Raw genomic sequence first — 16,754 nt, 5'->3', positions numbered from 1 at the left:
CTTAATATTTTTAAGAGTTCAAGATTTCATTGCTTCTTTTTAACCACATTTGGTAATCACTAAGGAAGACCACTAACTGACTAGATTTTTTCATGGTACAGATGATGTCCACTGGTTTTAATGGAAAGATGTATGGTCGGAGCAGTTAGAGTTACTTAAATGGGAATGCTGAAAGCAATCTAGCATATTTTTTCCTTCAGGGGAAATAAATAAATCAACACGTTCACTTCTAGTTTTTACAAGAATGCAAATCCTGTAATGAATCCCAGGCTCGATGGTGTTTTTCCTTAGCAGACAAAACAATGACTGCACCAGCTAAGTGTACATTCACTTCCTGTGACTTTAGCAATCTAAAACTTAGGTGGTTAGGCTGTGCTGCACTGCTGGAAGATGGAGGAGAAAAATACATACAGCTCCAGAAAGCAGTCCTTTGAAATGGTTATCTAGATAGCAGTAATTAATTGCTTCATTGGAGATGTCTCTCTGTTGACTAACAAGCTAGCTAGATGTCTAACCCTGGGTAAGAGAAATTGCATCTTTTCAGCCTTAACATTTGCATTCTATTCCTCTTGCAGATGAACTTTTACTATTATTTAACTGATAACGAGTTTTAGAGAATTCTGGCTTTTCCTGCCTTTAACTGTTCATTGTTTCTGCTGTACTGTATGATATGACAGGCTTCATCTCCCAATAAAAGACGTTTTTTCTTTTTTTTTTCTTTTTTTCAGGAGGAAGAAATTGTGGATTGGTGGAGCAAATTTTATGCTTCAACAGGAGAACACGAAAAATGCGGACAGTATATTAAGAAAGGATATGACACTTTAAAGGTATTGCTGTAGATAAAATAAATGAATAATTGCCAACGTTTGCAGACCCCAAACCTGGTCAGAGCCGATCCCTTCATTTTTTTTTTAAACGCTTTTCAAAATTTAGCTGTACATGATTTCATTTAAAGGTTTATTATTAATTCACATGGTGAAATGGAAGTTTTAAGAAGAAATCTTTGCTTCTTTTCTACTTAATACTTCTCTTAATAATTGTAGTTAAGCATTTTAGTCTAACCTTCAGTCAAATGGAATTTTACTCCTAATGTTTTGATTGCCAATCAGGTCCTAGAACTCAACCTACAGATTGAAAAAAAGTATGAACAGACTGAGGACAGCATCTTTTACTGTCCCTTTGTTGAAAGTTGAAGCCAGATCACTTTCATGTCTCATCTAAATACACCTAATGAAAAAAATAAAAATAAGGTTGTGAAATGCTATTTACTCTGTTTTTAACAAGGCCTAAATAAAGCCTGATAGCATGTTCTCCAAATATTGCATCGCTTCCACTCACTTAGATGTAAAAGTAAAAATAGCTTTTAATGCTTTAGGTCCTTAAGATATTCCATCAAATATACAGTACACTTTGCAGTGCCACACTGTTGGAGCTGATAGATATGATAATTTCTAAACTGTGTGTTTTCTTTTCTTTTTCCCTTTTTTTTTTCTTTAAGGTATACGACTGTGAATTGGAGAAAGTACCTGAATTTAATAACCTAACAGATTTCTGTGATACATTTAAGCTGTACAGAGGCAAAACTGAGGACGGTGATGATCCATCAGTGGTTGGAGAATTTAAGGTAAATTTCAGGTAATGGGTGACAACAAAATGCTGGATACAGTCTTTTGTACTTAAGAGCTTATCATTTAAGTAAATCTATATGCAAGCATTTCAGCAGAGTTAAATGCAGATGCTCTTTACTTGCTTAGGTATAGGCTTTTCCTTTTTTCAGAGGAGAAACAGCTGCACATGGCTCACGTTAAATGTGATACATGGTAAGTTCAAAGAAATATCATTCCTGCTAATGCAATCTCTTTGGGAACCTGTCTGTGGAACAGAACCTTCCCAGATAGTCTCTTGAACAGTCAAAGTTTCACCTGTAGACATTGTCAGCAAAGTACATTTGTAGAATGAATTTGTGAACAGTATTTTGTACTGTATCTGTGACTTTATGACTTTTAAAGATGAAAATGTTAACATATGCTTAAAAATAAAAGAAATTATGTTTTTGTTACGGCAAATAAACATGAAGTACATTACATGTTCTTAGCAGGAGCAAACTAAGTAATACTGTTGAAATTTTTAAAAGGTTTATCAATTTCAGTCAGCTAAGGATGTAACCTTGCCTTTGCTGTCTTACCCAAAACCCACTAAAGTCAAATGACTTCCAAGTGACAACTCTTAAGTTAAAGAAAGATATAATTTTCCTGTTTCTATGTAGAACTGTGTGTATGCATAGGATAAATAAGAAAAAAATATATAGATTTTTCTACATTTATCTTGATTGAGTCTTTGTATTACTTTTTAGGGATCCTTTAAAATCTATGCATTACCTGATGATCCCACTACTCCAGCTCCTCCTCGCCAGTTCCGCGAGCTACCAGACAGCGGGCCTCAGGAGTGTATTGTGCGCATTTATATTGTTCGAGCTTTGCAGCTTCAACCCCAGGATAATAACGGGCTGGTGAGACTTCTTGGTTTTGGAATGTCTGTGAGCTAACTGCTGTAGTATATTTTACATGAAGTTAGTCTTATAACTACTTGTTAATAACATTTCTTCTTATTTTAAATAGTGTGATCCTTACATAAAAATATCCCTAAGTAAAAAAGTAATTGAAGACAGAGATAATTACGTGCCTAATACTCTCAACCCAATTTTTGGCAGGTAACAAATTTTATTTTCCATTTCTGCTTTTTAGAATGTTTCATGTTTTCTGAGAATGTCGTGTACCATTATCTTAAATATCCAATGCTGTATTCACAGTTTTATACCGACAATTGTGACTGAAGTTACGTAAGGTATTTCCTTTTGAAATCAATGTACAGTGTAGGTGTTTGGCTAGTCTATATTTTTTGTATTACACGGGTACACTGCACAAATGCAAACAGCATATCTTAAAACTGCCTTGTGTTATACATATAAGAATAATGAAATGTGCTTAGAAAATATGGAAAAAGTTTTGGCTCTGAAACTTACTTTGGTGTCACGATGAATAACCAGCTCTTCCAAGTTCTTCTATAATGAATCTGGAAGTCTACGTTAAAAAGTCAGACTAGAAATTAAATCAAAAAAGGATACTGAGAATCATTTTCCACTAGAATACTCAAAGGTAATGGATTCAGCAGCAGTGACAAACATCAGGCTGAATACTTTGAAAGTAGATTCAGAGAATTAATTTAAGGAAATTCTCCAGCCCTTTTTGTAAAGGGCAGCAAGATAACTAATCCCTTCTAGTCAGACACTGAACATTTGGACCATGTTTATTAAAGCTCCAGCTGTGTGTGTATTGTGATTTAAAAATTTAGAAATTCTAATCGTGCAAAAATGTAGATTTTAACAGTGTGATTAACAAGAGCCACACTAGCTTCTTTCCAAGTCTCATTTCAAGCTGCTGCACAGAAAACCCTAAGTAATGCATTGTGTAGAAAGGAATGTTGAAATATCCATAGCAGTACAAAACAGAATAATTAACAATTACAAACACGAAGTAGAGTATCAGTGGTAACTGCTACTAGAATTATCGGTGCTAGAAGCATCCATTTAGTATCTTATAAAAGACATGTATCAAAAATAAACTTTGTGAGAGATAGTGTTAACTGGACGCTTTTATATTTAGAATGTATGAACTCAGCTGCTTCTTACCTCAAGAAAAAGATCTGAAAATTTCAGTCTATGACTATGACACATTGACTCGTGATGAAAAAGTGGGAGAAACCACAATTGATCTTGAGAACAGATTTCTTTCTCGTTATGGATCTCACTGTGGCATCCCGCAGCAGTACTGCATGTAAGTCATACTGTCTGTTGAAAAGTAGTATCTGTACATCTAGTCTCCACTGTCTGTAACAAATTTGGACTTCCTTCTTCTTAATTTTATAGTTAAAACAATTGTATGGTTTCTGATGCTTTGCTGTTGAGCTCACTGTATCATCTGAATTCCAAGTTAAGCTTTAAAGTCTCAAAAGAGCCTTGACTGAAAATCATGACATAAAACATTTTAGTATTCTTTTCACACGGTAACGTGTGTTGTTTCTATACAGAGAACACACACTTAACACAGTTTTCTGACCTATTCATGATAATTAATATGAAAGTATCTGTTAATGTGTTATTTTAATATGTAAAGAAAAAGCATTGTCTTGAAAGGTAATTGAGCTGGTACAAAATCATGTCATTGTATCAGATTCAAGGAGACAATCTAAGCAGATATGTTGCTGTCCTTTCTGAATTGTTTTAAAACTAATAAATAACTTTAAGATAATTCATAAATGCCCTGAATGTTGAATAATTTTAAGATATGTTTCTGTTGTTCTCCTAAAAGTTCTGGTGTGAATACCTGGCGTGATCAACTGAAACCAACCCAGTTATTGCAAAACATAGCCAGGTTTAAAGGTTATGCTCCTCCTGTCATCTCTGAAAATGGTAGAAGAATTAACTACGGGGGACAAGACTATACTTTGGAGGAAGTTGGTGAGTTTGTTTATTCACGTTTCCCTCTTGAATTCACATTGACACAAATATAAAACTTCTCAGCTATTTTGACTTTAATGTACGCAGTTTTGTGCTCAATTTTAACTTTTTATAAAAAAATTTCAAATGCAAATTCTGAGTTACGAGCCCCTGTTCTATTCCATTTATTTTGTTTCAGAAGCTAACAAAGTACTGCATCAGCATCTTGGTCCAGGTGAAGAGCGGCTAGCCCTTCATATCCTCAGAACCCAGGGTTTGGTACCTGAGCACGTGGAGACGAGGACCTTATATAGCACCTTCCAGCCCAACATTCCTCAGGTACTATGAATTGGTTTTAGTTCTGTTTATTGAATGCAGAAATAGAGCATTCCTGTAGCAAGCAGAAAAGTCAAAATAAATAAGTGTGCTTATATTTGAAATGGAGCACAAAATCTGCAGTGGTTCCATTACTTCAGTCTAGTTAAGGGGTACTATAGGCCATCGGTTGCAAACAACCGGACACATGAATCACACTGCACTTAATACTGTCTTTGAGAGAGCAGAAACTGGGACCTACAGAATGCGAACTATACAAGCACCTAACTTGCACTGAATTCACCAAGAGGTAATGTCCCTCTTCTGAATTCTTGGCATTGTTCATTTGAGAAAGTTTGCATAATGTGAGGGATTGGGCTTACCACTATCTGAAGCCTGTACAAGTTCTGACACTGTTAACATGAGTGAGCTAGAAATTAGTACTAATCAATAGGCATTTCCACAGAATTACCATGACAAACACGTATGCAGCAAACAATCCCTTATTCATCTTCTCTACTAATACAGGGAAAGCTCCAGATGTGGGTTGATGTTTTCCCCAAAAGCTTAGGGCCTCCAGGCCCTCCCTTCAACATCACTCCCCGAAAAGCCAAGAAGTGAGTATCTGTATATATTGCACATCATCTGGCAGCCATGACAGAGGCAATTCAATTCTCTTTCCCCAAACATCTACTCTCCTAGGTATGTTTTACGTGTGATTGTCTGGAACACCAAAGATGTCCTTCTGGATGAAAAGAGCATCACAGGGGAAGAAATGAGTGACATTTATGTGAAAGGGTAGGAGCACCCTGTCATTTAACACTTGCAGATAAATGATGTTCAGAATATACTGGAGCTGCCAAGAACATGGATACCAAAGATGATTTTGTTCAGCCAAGTCAGTGCACCCTTCACTCTGAAGCAGTGCTAACCTCAGATAAGTACAGAAGTATCATGAGATATAGCATGATCAGTTAATGTGTTGTGAAAGATCCCAAAAATTCAGCCTTACAAAAAAATAAAATCTAGAGGTGAGAAGCAACAGACAAGCTAGTGTGTTAGCTTCGGTGCTATGTATCTTGGAATCTTGTTACATTTCCTAGTCTTAAGGAAAAAAAAAAAAAAAACAGATACACAGCAAGATACTACTAGGCTATTGATCTAATTCTTCCTAAAAAAATAATAAAAAAAACTCACCACAGTTGGAGTACTAGTCTTAGCAGGTCAAAAGTTCAGTTCAGATGTTTGTATTTGCAGCGCCAAGTTTGAACCAAATAGAAAGCATAGGAAAGTCTCCATCCATGTGTCTATGGAAGCCTCTAGCCGTCCATGAGCAACTCCTATGGCTTGTTTGCAACCACTCAAAACCACGGTTGCAATACAAACGAGTACCAATGTAGTTCCACGACAAACAGTGGACATGTCTGTCTCTACTTTCAGATGGATGCCTGGTAATGAGGAAAATAAGCAGAAAACAGATGTTCACTATCGATCATTGGATGGTGAAGGGAACTTTAACTGGAGATTTGTTTTTCCTTTTGACTATCTCCCAGCGGAGCAACTCTGTATAGTTTCCAAAAAGGTAGGTATTTCTAAAGATTTCAATACTTTGAATACATACCATAATTAGTCTGTTAATTTTGTCTGTTGTAAATATAGAGGCAGCTTGGTTCAGTTCTGCATAATTTTCTCAAGCTGCTATTGCAAGCAGGTTCAGTTTTTCCTTTGAGCAAGGAACAACAGCAGTCTCCTCTTAGCAAGGTGAAGAGATGCTTAATTTTCCCCCCTCCCACCCCAGAATTCACAACTACTAACAGACCACAGAACTGAATTTTCAGATGTAATTTTAAAAAGTTCCTTGTGTTTTGTTTTTTAAAATAGGAACATTTTTGGAGTCTTGACAAGACAGAATTCAGAATCCCACCTAAACTGATCATCCAGATATGGGATAATGACAAGTTCTCCTTGGATGACTATCTGGGTAAGATTTTAAGAATTATTATCATCTCAAATTAGGGTATTAAAACGATTTTAAATTACTGCATTAAAGTCTATATTTTAAAGTTAGCTACAGAGCATGCAAGCACACTCCTGCCTTCACACAGTACAGTGTTTGTAACTTGTGCTCATGAATGAATGAGTGGATATTCACTCACTAAAAGCCTACCTGGAGGTAAACCAATATACTTTGTATTCATGTAAGTCTTATCACAAAATGCGAATAGCAAGATAATCATAGAATCATTAAGGTTGGGAAAGACCTTCAAGATCATCTGGTCCCCCTACTACCAATGTCACCCACTAAACCATGTCCCTAAGCACCAAGTCCAACCTTTAAATGTGTATGAAATTTCATAAAGTGTATGAAAACTTACTTAAAATGAGAGTACTTCAATTCTAAGTAAAGGTACTGACGTAATGCTGTAAATTAGGTTAAACAATCTATTTCATGCTGTTATTAATTCAGATTCGTACAGTATCCTTGCTGAGGCAGGCCTTTACGTACGTTCAGTGAAAAGCACTGATTGAGAGGATTTATTTGAGACTTCTTAACACCAGAGGATATTTTTTCTTAGATGGTATCTTTATTTAACTATGTAACACACAGGAAAACAGAAGTCTTTCAATAAGACATGTCATTCAAGAAGATTTGCAATAAATTTTGTACTTCGTCACTTTTGACCAATCTGAAGTTTTGCTCTAAAAAGACAAATACTGACTTTCAAAGTTAAATATCCTAGCTTACACAAAAAATTACTTTATAGAGATACTGCCCTGCAGAAAATTCTCCACCCTGTGTTAAGGTAGATAAATCTTTAGATTACATGCAAACCGCATAGCCCTCAGAAACTGGAAACAAATCATCAATTTATAACCATCATTAAAGTTAGCTAAATAATATGTTTAACTATCAGAAATTACATGAGCATTATATTGCTGTACTTGGTTATTTTCTCTTTAGGTACATGGGGGAAAACACTATTAAATATCAAGTCATGTTGCATTAAAAAGGAGGAGGGGGGCAGCTTGCTGAGTCCATTATATCAACACCAATGCTTTCAATACTAACAAGACGGGTGTAAACACAGCCTCTTACCTGCCTCACAACATGCTTAGATAAATAAGAATGTAACACATTTGTTCATCACTTTTCCTCTAGAACATGCTTGGAGATAAGAAAGGTTTATGTTGAAACACTATGCTTTTGGCTAGTAGCATTACACAATGCCAACTTTTTAATGTCTGTGTCTTGTAGGTTTTGTGGAACTTGATTTACATAAAACAATCATTCCAGCAAAAGTTCCAGAGAAATGCAATATAGACATGATTCCAGAATACAAGGCAGACACTTTTCAGAAGGCTCCCAAGACTGCTTCTCTCTTTGAACAGAAATCTATGAAAGGGTGGTGGCCATGTTATGTCGAAAAGGATGGCTCACGCATTTTAGCGGTATGATTACTACTTCTTTAAAAATTACTTTGCTTTTCAAGTAACCAAGAAAGACTGTAAACAGAGACCTTTGCTTAGCTGTTATCTCTCAGTGGATAGACAGAGGAGGAGTAAATACTTTGTCCCATGCACAAATTCAGGAAGCTTGCTCCATCAACAATTAAACTATGAGTTAAATACTTTAATTCATTTATTTTGTCTTTAACTTTGTTTATCTTGAAGGACTCTGGCACCATGTTGAGTCTAGTTATCTCACCAAATCAACAATTATTATTATAGTTATTATTTGAATGAATTTAGCATGTTATTGCTTAGGAGAAACATGAGACATCTTAAATGAATTAAAGAATAAAGAAAAAAACCTTTAAATCCAAAGCTTTTTTTAAAAAAAACATATATATATTTAATATATATATAATTATATGTATGCATATTATATACTATAAATATATAATTATATATAATGTGTACGTGTGTGTGTGTGTGTATATATATATATATATATATATATATATATATAATTTATATACTGAAAAGACAGACTGGCTTTTTGATTATCAGAAGACCCAAAGCAATTTAACCTGACTTTTTTATTGCCAAGGATCTAATCTATCTGGAGGAAAAAAAAACAATCCAACAGCAATATAAAAATGAGACGCTTAGTCATTAGGGAAAGATGCAGTCCTTGCATTGTTCTTGAAAGAAAAACAGAAGTTTGTTTTGCCAAATAGGAAAAAGCAATATGTAGCCTAAAACTGAACTGCTAGTAAATTAGCAACAACATTTTATGTACTGTATCTTTTTTCTTATTTGTCATTCTCTACCACTGTATTGTGACACTGCCACAGTGCAGAAACAAGTATACTTTGAAATGGAAACACACACATGCACACAAAAGCAGCTTGTACAAGACTGTGCTGTTTAAGTATCAAACAAGTATTCTTCCTGCTGTTTCAGTAAGATGTTTGTTTCATGCCACATATTTTCTGAAGGGTAAAGTTGAAATGACATTGGAAGTTGTTAATGAAAAAGAAGCTGAGGAAAGGCCAGCTGGTAAAGGAAGAGATGAACCCAACATGAACCCCAAACTAGATCTACCAAAGTAAGATGTTTTTCTCTTACTAGCCTGAGAAATATGCATCTAGCAACTGTGATGTTCTTGACAAGATCTGCATGCAGCAAGTGACCTATTAGATCTGAACTATCCTTTGCAAAACTGTGCTTATAAAAGCCATCTGTGTTTCCTTCTGCAAATGTAAGGATAAAAACGCAAGGTGGTTTCACTATAATGGCACGCATTTACTGAAATTGCTATCTTACACTAAAAAACTATCTATGTTTTTTTCAACTCTAAAACCAGAGTGTTTTCCTGTGTTAGTCTGTCACACTTAACTATTCCCTGTATTTATAGTACGATTAATATTTTTTTCTTTCAAAATGCAGCCGACCAGACACTTCCTTCCTTTGGTTTACAAATCCCTGCAAGACAATGAAATTTATTGTGTGGCGCAGGTTTAAATGGCTCTTCATAGGCCTTATCATCTTGCTGATTATACTCTTGTTTGTAGCAGTGCTCCTCTATTCATTGCCGGTAAGAATTTTTTTTCACTGTTACTGTTGTTCAGCTGTAGTGTGAGGCTAGCTTTTATAAGTGTCATCAACAGCATACACCCCTTTCCTCAGACAAGAGATTCTAATCAGTTTAATTCTAGCAGGGAGATAGGGGTTATATCCTTATACCTGTGAACAGTTCCAATGGATTTTTAATGAGAAAGAAGTAAGAACTATGTTAAAACTAAAGATGAAGCAAATGAGTGCTTTAGAGGTGTTAATAACGTACACAATTAAAAATTGTGTCTAGATTTCATTCTATTTTACTCTGAAATATCTTACTTTACTATCTTTACCGTATTTTAACTGAAATTAGCATACCCTGAACACATTCTGATGCGGTCTAGGATAAGTGTCTTCTAGAAAACTACACTGAAATATTTCATATAAATCTTTTTGCTTCTGTTGTTTCCTCCCTTCTCACTCCCACAGAACTACTTGTCAATGAAGATTGTGAAACCAATTTAAAAGAAGAGTTTTTTCACCTCATCTTCTTAAATAGCAGTGAGGTTTTGCCTCAGGCTGTGGACCAAATTCAGCATGCTTATTGTCTGCTACTATTTTGAACTGGAAAATAGATGAGAAGAAAGAATTTGACCAAGGTTAGCCAAGGTTCAAGGGGTCATGACTGGTGTTTTAAAAAAAACACACAAACAAACAAGACCTTTTGTGTATATTTCTTGACTTCAGTAGTATCTACACATGGTAAGGTTCTATCTCCCATTGCTTTTAAACTTTTTTTTTTTTTAATAAAAATCACTCAGGAGACTGCCTGCTCTTGCTATCTCTATTTTTTTACGGATACTTTTGAGAATTCCTCTGTATTGGGTACACCTTGAAACTTTGCATTTTAAATTAATAAAAAACAAACCCTACTTATAATTACAGATGCCTAAGAAACCTCACAGTGCAATCAATAATGGGTCAGATGTTTTCAGAAAAGATTCCAGCATCATTCTGCTTTAAATTCTTAGTTATTACACTGTAGACTTAACAACACTGTATGTATCTTGACAACTGCATGCACACAGAAATAAATACATTAATATACTGTTTACTTACTGTAATGTAAAAATGGTTAAATAAAGTTATCCACAAGTAAAATGCAAGTTTCCAGATTTCATTTCTTTTGCAAAACTGCAATGCATTAGGTATTGTATAGTGTCAATCAGAGGAAATAAGCCTATTAATCTGGAGATTATGGTATTTTATTATTGTGTTCACAGTGAAGAATAAGGAAATACTTCTGCACAAAATTCTAATGAATTTACTCATTAATTAGGAAAGTAATAAAGAAATGAAACTTCATGAATAATTTCATTATACTCCTTGGATTTAGAGATGATCTTGAATCAGAACATAAAAGGATATACAACCTAGATCAGCCCTGGTTTGAAACATGATCTGAATGCACAGTATTTTATTTAGACTCCTCCTCCTAGTTAACATAGAATATAAAATAATCTGCACTAAATTCAGGGTTATAGTCTGGAATTCCACCTTGATTTTATGGAGGACCAAAGTAGAAGCATTCTCCAGTGCTTTAAATGTAAAAAATCTGCAGCAGAACCTGAAATCAGCATTTTGTATGATAGTCACATTCTTAACTGCATTAAGATTCCTGCTGTCTTTAAAAGGATGGCAGTAACAACTGCAAGTATTAGCCTTGAAAAAAAAATCTGTTGTGTATTTAATGGCACACAATGCTTTTTACAGCACTGTGAACTAACCATGCACTTGTCAGGCAAAATAAAAAAAAATGTTACTGATTTAATTCTGTAGAATAAGCTATAGTAAAGGTATTACATAAATGTGAAGTCCTTTTGGCAAGAGGGGAGGCAGAAGTAGCAGTCATCCTGTCAAAAAGATAGCAACACCCTTATTTTTTGGTTAAGAAACTGTCAAGCATCTTGACCTATGAATGAGAGCTCAGAGCTGGAACTAATCACTATCCAGATGGATTGTCCCTTCACTAATGACAAAATAGCACTCCAGAAATAACCAGTAATTGTGTCACCTAATGTTTGATCATCCACTATTAAAATCTGTTCCAGTCAATGCCATAAATATGACAAGGTAAAAATCACAGCAGCCTTATTTTCATTGTATAACAAGAAAGCGTGTTACTTGTAATGGTTGTCATTAGGCCAACATTTAACTTTAAGGAGGTATTTAAGAACAGCATTCCTCAGAAACCAATTATGAAGCAGAGTAGAGATCTGAGCAAGCCTCTTCACCTAGCATTTGAAGAGGGGCAGGTATTGCCCCTTCTGAGTTCACTGTCTTCCAGGTGCCTCTCTGTGTAAGCATGCATAGGCATGATAGTTTCACTACAATTATGCAAATGATACTTAAAAACATAACTGAAAATTTTGAGAAGCCAGTCTGCCTCCCAGCTTGTCCCTGTAACAAACAAAAGAATACACATGTTCACACGCAAGAAAATGTGAGCATTATAATTTACATATACTGCTAGTCAAATCTGTAATACAGTGTAGTCTGTAATACAGTGTAGTGGACTGTGCATGACTCCAAAGTAGAGTAGGTTTTTACCAAGCTCAAACAGCAAAGATTTAGCCCTATATAGAAACAACTACATGCCACGCTTGCTGAGCCCTGGCTACTGGGACTCTCACTTAGGCCATGTTGCTCCAGTTACCAGCAACTGAGGGAAACACCCTCTGAGGATACAGAAAAAAGGGCAGGGTATAGATGTACCTAACACACTTCCTTACAATAGGGAACAAATTAACCCTAGGAATTCCTCTTCCTGTGAGGTTGCTTTGCCTCAATTAATAATAACCTGTCATATATAAATGTCCATGATTTTTTGACTACTCCATAAAAATACAAGATTTTTGTGTTACTATCTTTAGTACTACAACTAGGCGTACATCTCTCTCTAGTTGATCTTCACCCTCAGTCTGTGGTTTGGCACTTGAGAGTCACAAGTCGCACACTTTTCTGATCAAATTTTCCCTCAAGGCCTGGAACAGGTCCATGCCACTCTTTCCACAAGCTGTGCACTTCAAGTTTACAGCCTTTTAAAGCAGTTTGGGAAGTACAGCCACACAATCAAAAAAGTCAAATCTACCCTTCATCCATGACAGAGAAGATCAGGTCACAACAGATGCTCAATATTCAGTTCCTTCCTTAGTAGTCGGGAGAACAAAGTGAAATAAACTCTGTTTTTCACTTCAGCAATTCCACAGGCACCATCATCCAAAATATTTTGGGCTGTGAGCTGATGTGCTCAGTTCAAGAGCACACCTGTCACAATTCCTTAGTGCACAGACTCTACGTTCCACAGAGATGATTATCTGGGTCCAAAGTGACTTCTCTGTTTTGGAAAAATCTATTTGATGAGGCTGCCTTCTCTGCACCTGAGTGTCCTTAAAACATGAGATGATAGCTGGCTGAAACAGCCTGGGAAAGGCTAAAGCTAGACAGGAAGCACTTTTAACGAAAATGGCTAAATAAAAGCACTATCTCACTTGCCAGCAATACATCAGAGTCCTTCTGGCTCTGACACTATGTTATGTTCAAGAAGCAGCAGCTGCACTCTTTGATATATTCAGCTTTCCAAGAAGCATGCTATTTCTTATCAGATGCCCTTCAAATGGTGGTAAATGCTTCCTATATTCACCCCAAACCCTGACTACTGAAATGGACTGTAAGAAGGTTAACAGCTGCTGTCACATACTTTACAACTGCACAGATTATACAAGAAAGAATCATAATGTAGCTTGAGAAAAAATCTGCACCTAAACCAGCTCGGGGTAAGATAAAGAAGGAGTAAACTCATGAACACCCACAATGTTCTTGCATTTCTTCGAACAACCACAAGATGACATCCCAAGTCTCATGTGTTCACAAAAGCTTTCCTTTCATTCCTATGCTGAATACGGTTCACATATGAACAGTAACATTATTTAATAGTTAAGGGAAAACACAATCCCATCAAAGTCCATTGCTGCAAAGTGTATTTAGCAAGCACAGCTGTAAATGTGTTTGGGACTTACCAATTCTACAAATATATATATATATAACATAATATATAGAATATGTATTTATATAATATATATATTGAATATATGTAATATATATGTTGATATTATATAATATATAAATAATAAATATATATAATTATATATAATATATATACAAATAGAAAGGGATTGAAAGAGAAAGGCTGGTCCCCATTGACTAGTGCTGCAGCTGTGAAAGCTTCCACTCTGTGCCACTAGATGCCTAAGTATCTACTAGCAACTTGAAAGCAGAACCAAACAGTGAGATTGCAGCACTCATTGCTGAATCTTGCATATGCTATCTCAGCTAGTAAATAATACTCAGGGCTTTACACTTGTATAAAGTTGTGCATGAAGAAAGCTGTCATGTATATAAACAGGCAACTGAATTAGAAAGTAAATTCTCCAAAGAAGGAAAAATATAAAGTTCTCTAAAATTACATATAAAAAAAAAAAAAAGAGGGAACATAGACACTATGTCCACTGAGTCCAACAGCACTCTGACCACAAATCTACCCTTCAAAAAAGTTTGTCTCTTTTGTAAGCTTTTGCTATGGCCAACAGATGAAATCCGTTGACAAGTGCAAGATGAAAAACAGAGATGGGAAAACGCATACTTTCTTGAAGCCACCAGGAAGCTCTGAATACACTACAATTGCTTATGAAAGACTCCAAGGCAGTTGTATTCCTTTCCCAGCCCTAACAGGTGCCACAACTAGCAGTAAAAAGCACTGGGGCACTCAGAGCACCGCTGGAGGTAACACAGATGCCCTGAACAGAGCAGTGGGACCCCCAGCCAGCTCAAAGGGATCTACAAGTGCCAGCACAGAGGAGTGGGGCGTTCACTGACTTCCTTTAGGGGAGTTACTTCATCATCAGTGAGGGACAATGAGCCTATAGCATCTTCCCCCTCACAGCTCAGAGCTGCAGCAAGGTGCCAGCATCCATTCAGGACCCACAGACCAAACCACCTCTCTTCCATTCTTTCCTGCATCAGTGCTGCTACCACAATAGTGGTGCTGGAGGGTGTCCCCACCAACACCCCACCAGTAAGGGCACACTCAGCCAGGTAACAGGTTCAGGCTTAAACCTTTCAGGCAGAGAAGTGAACCAAACCTGTACAGACCTCCCCTCTGACTGTACTGCTTCAAGCACAAGCCTTCACAGATACCGAATCTTTTGGCCATGACTAAGCTTAAGTGTCATGCTTCTCAGCTGTAAGAAGACACAGACACTTCCAGAAACGAAGAGATGCAGAACTAGTAGTGCCTGGGGAGTTTATATTAACCTTAAGCGCAACTGCTGTTAGGCGGTAATGAAACAATTATAGATTTGCACCTAAACTCCTCTTGGTAGTACCTCTTTAAACAGCTATGCCCTCTAATCAGATCTGCCAGTGAGAGCAGATGAAACAATGCAGATGAGCAATATGAAACAGAAATTAAAGAAACAAAGTTATAGCCATCATCAAACAAGGAGCAATGAATAAACCAATATCATGCTGTTACAATGTTGTTCTATCCAACATAATTAGCTCATGTTCAAACTTCATTTGATTTTGTCACAGCTCTCAAAAAAAAGTCACATTGAAAAGGAATAAAGATTCAAATGTTGACAATGAGAATAACCAATTAGGCCTCCTGTACAAGAAAAGATTAAGAGGTCAGCCCTAGCCTGAAAAGTGACAGAGTAACAAGAAAATACATCTAAAGTAAGCTACAGAGAGGTAGAGAACATAGAAATCAGATGCTTTTATTCAGGGAATGTATTAAAACCACGTAAAACCATGCATGTGCACACATGAAAACTCCTTTCCCCTCAAAACCTTCAACTGAAAAGTCAAAAAAAATTACAAAAGGTTAGAGGAGACATTTTAGTGCAGATTTTAACTGTTGGAACAAACCATCAGACCATATAACTCGATAAGAACAAAAAGCTGCAATACCTCCCTACATTTACATATTTGGACAACACTACAAAACGAACAAGCTCTCACACTTCACTGCATCCCATGCTTACTGGCAGGAATCCCCAGGAAGGCATTCAACTCAGGCCGCACTGCACAACTGGGAGCAGCAGGATACACTCACAGCTGTGAGAGACGCTCTTCCTTGCAGAATTCCCAAGCTTTCCTGCCTTGAGTGTATATTCCTTCTTGCTACTCAGGTTATCAGATCAAATACCATGAAAACGCAATTAATTAAATTCTCTAAAGACCATGGATCAGCTTCAGAGTCACCATTCTAGTGGAGTACACCTCACAGTACACTGGCAGCATTACTGTTTATTCCTATTCACTACCATGGCCTCAACCAACAAAATCAGAACACCACCAACTTCTTCCTACACCCTGTTTGATTCTTTTTAGTGTGTGACTATCCTCTTATTTGCTTCAAACCATAGTACTATAGTGTATTGACACAAATCACGGAGGGTATGGCCTACAGAATAGTATCTTAAGCTGATTTAGACATCAAACAAGATATTCTCAAACCAAGTCCTCAGTTAGCAAGTCCCCTTGCCCCAAAGCTCTGTTTCAGGACTGCTGGCAGACTCAGTGGACAAGAATACATCTGTCACATAGGAATGACCTTCAGAAGAATTTATTTACACATAGGAGGAGAAATATCATGGGAAAACAAAAATAAAATTAAATAGCAAAAAAGTACTGAGCCACCAGTCCACACATACTAGAAATGAGGACAGATCTTGCAAATACGTCAACTAAGCAATGGAGATACAGAATCCTTTAAGACACTCAACAGCTACTCTAAGTGTAAAAGACAGATATAAATGTATGCTAACACAACGAAAGCTCCAGTTCGTAGCCTACCCTTAGATATCACTATCTGGGA

General features: G+C 36.4%; 1 protein-coding gene across 5 annotated transcripts in view; it reads left to right on the top strand.

Moving 5' to 3' along the window:
* Nucleotides 1-10,975, top strand: part of MYOF (myoferlin) — a 69,587-nt gene extending 58,612 nt beyond the window's left edge. For all 5 annotated transcript variants that reach the window (XM_050711932.1, XM_035556885.2, XM_050711931.1 and 2 more), the window contains 15 exons: nucleotides 729-827; nucleotides 1,499-1,624; nucleotides 2,354-2,509; nucleotides 2,619-2,710; nucleotides 3,663-3,833; nucleotides 4,368-4,516; nucleotides 4,695-4,834; nucleotides 5,339-5,427; nucleotides 5,513-5,608; nucleotides 6,251-6,392; nucleotides 6,692-6,791; nucleotides 8,067-8,260; nucleotides 9,253-9,362; nucleotides 9,704-9,851; nucleotides 10,304-10,975. In XM_050711932.1, coding sequence (XP_050567889.1) covers nucleotides 729-827; nucleotides 1,499-1,624; nucleotides 2,354-2,509; nucleotides 2,619-2,710; nucleotides 3,663-3,833; nucleotides 4,368-4,516; nucleotides 4,695-4,834; nucleotides 5,339-5,427; nucleotides 5,513-5,608; nucleotides 6,251-6,392; nucleotides 6,692-6,791; nucleotides 8,067-8,260; nucleotides 9,253-9,362; nucleotides 9,704-9,851; nucleotides 10,304-10,339 — 1,848 coding nt within the window. In that variant the 3' untranslated portion in view covers nucleotides 10,340-10,975. The remainder of the gene's footprint in view (nucleotides 1-728; nucleotides 828-1,498; nucleotides 1,625-2,353; nucleotides 2,510-2,618; nucleotides 2,711-3,662; nucleotides 3,834-4,367; nucleotides 4,517-4,694; nucleotides 4,835-5,338; nucleotides 5,428-5,512; nucleotides 5,609-6,250; nucleotides 6,393-6,691; nucleotides 6,792-8,066; nucleotides 8,261-9,252; nucleotides 9,363-9,703; nucleotides 9,852-10,303) is intronic.
* The last annotated feature ends 5,779 nt before the right edge of the window (nucleotides 10,976-16,754 follow it).

This window comes from Cygnus atratus, chromosome 7 (genome assembly GCF_013377495.2).
Source record: "Cygnus atratus isolate AKBS03 ecotype Queensland, Australia chromosome 7, CAtr_DNAZoo_HiC_assembly, whole genome shotgun sequence".
Taxonomy (NCBI): Eukaryota; Metazoa; Chordata; class Aves; order Anseriformes; family Anatidae; genus Cygnus; species Cygnus atratus.
The sequence above is the reverse complement of the archived record's forward strand: the minus strand, read 5'-3'. Positions and strand labels throughout refer to the sequence as shown.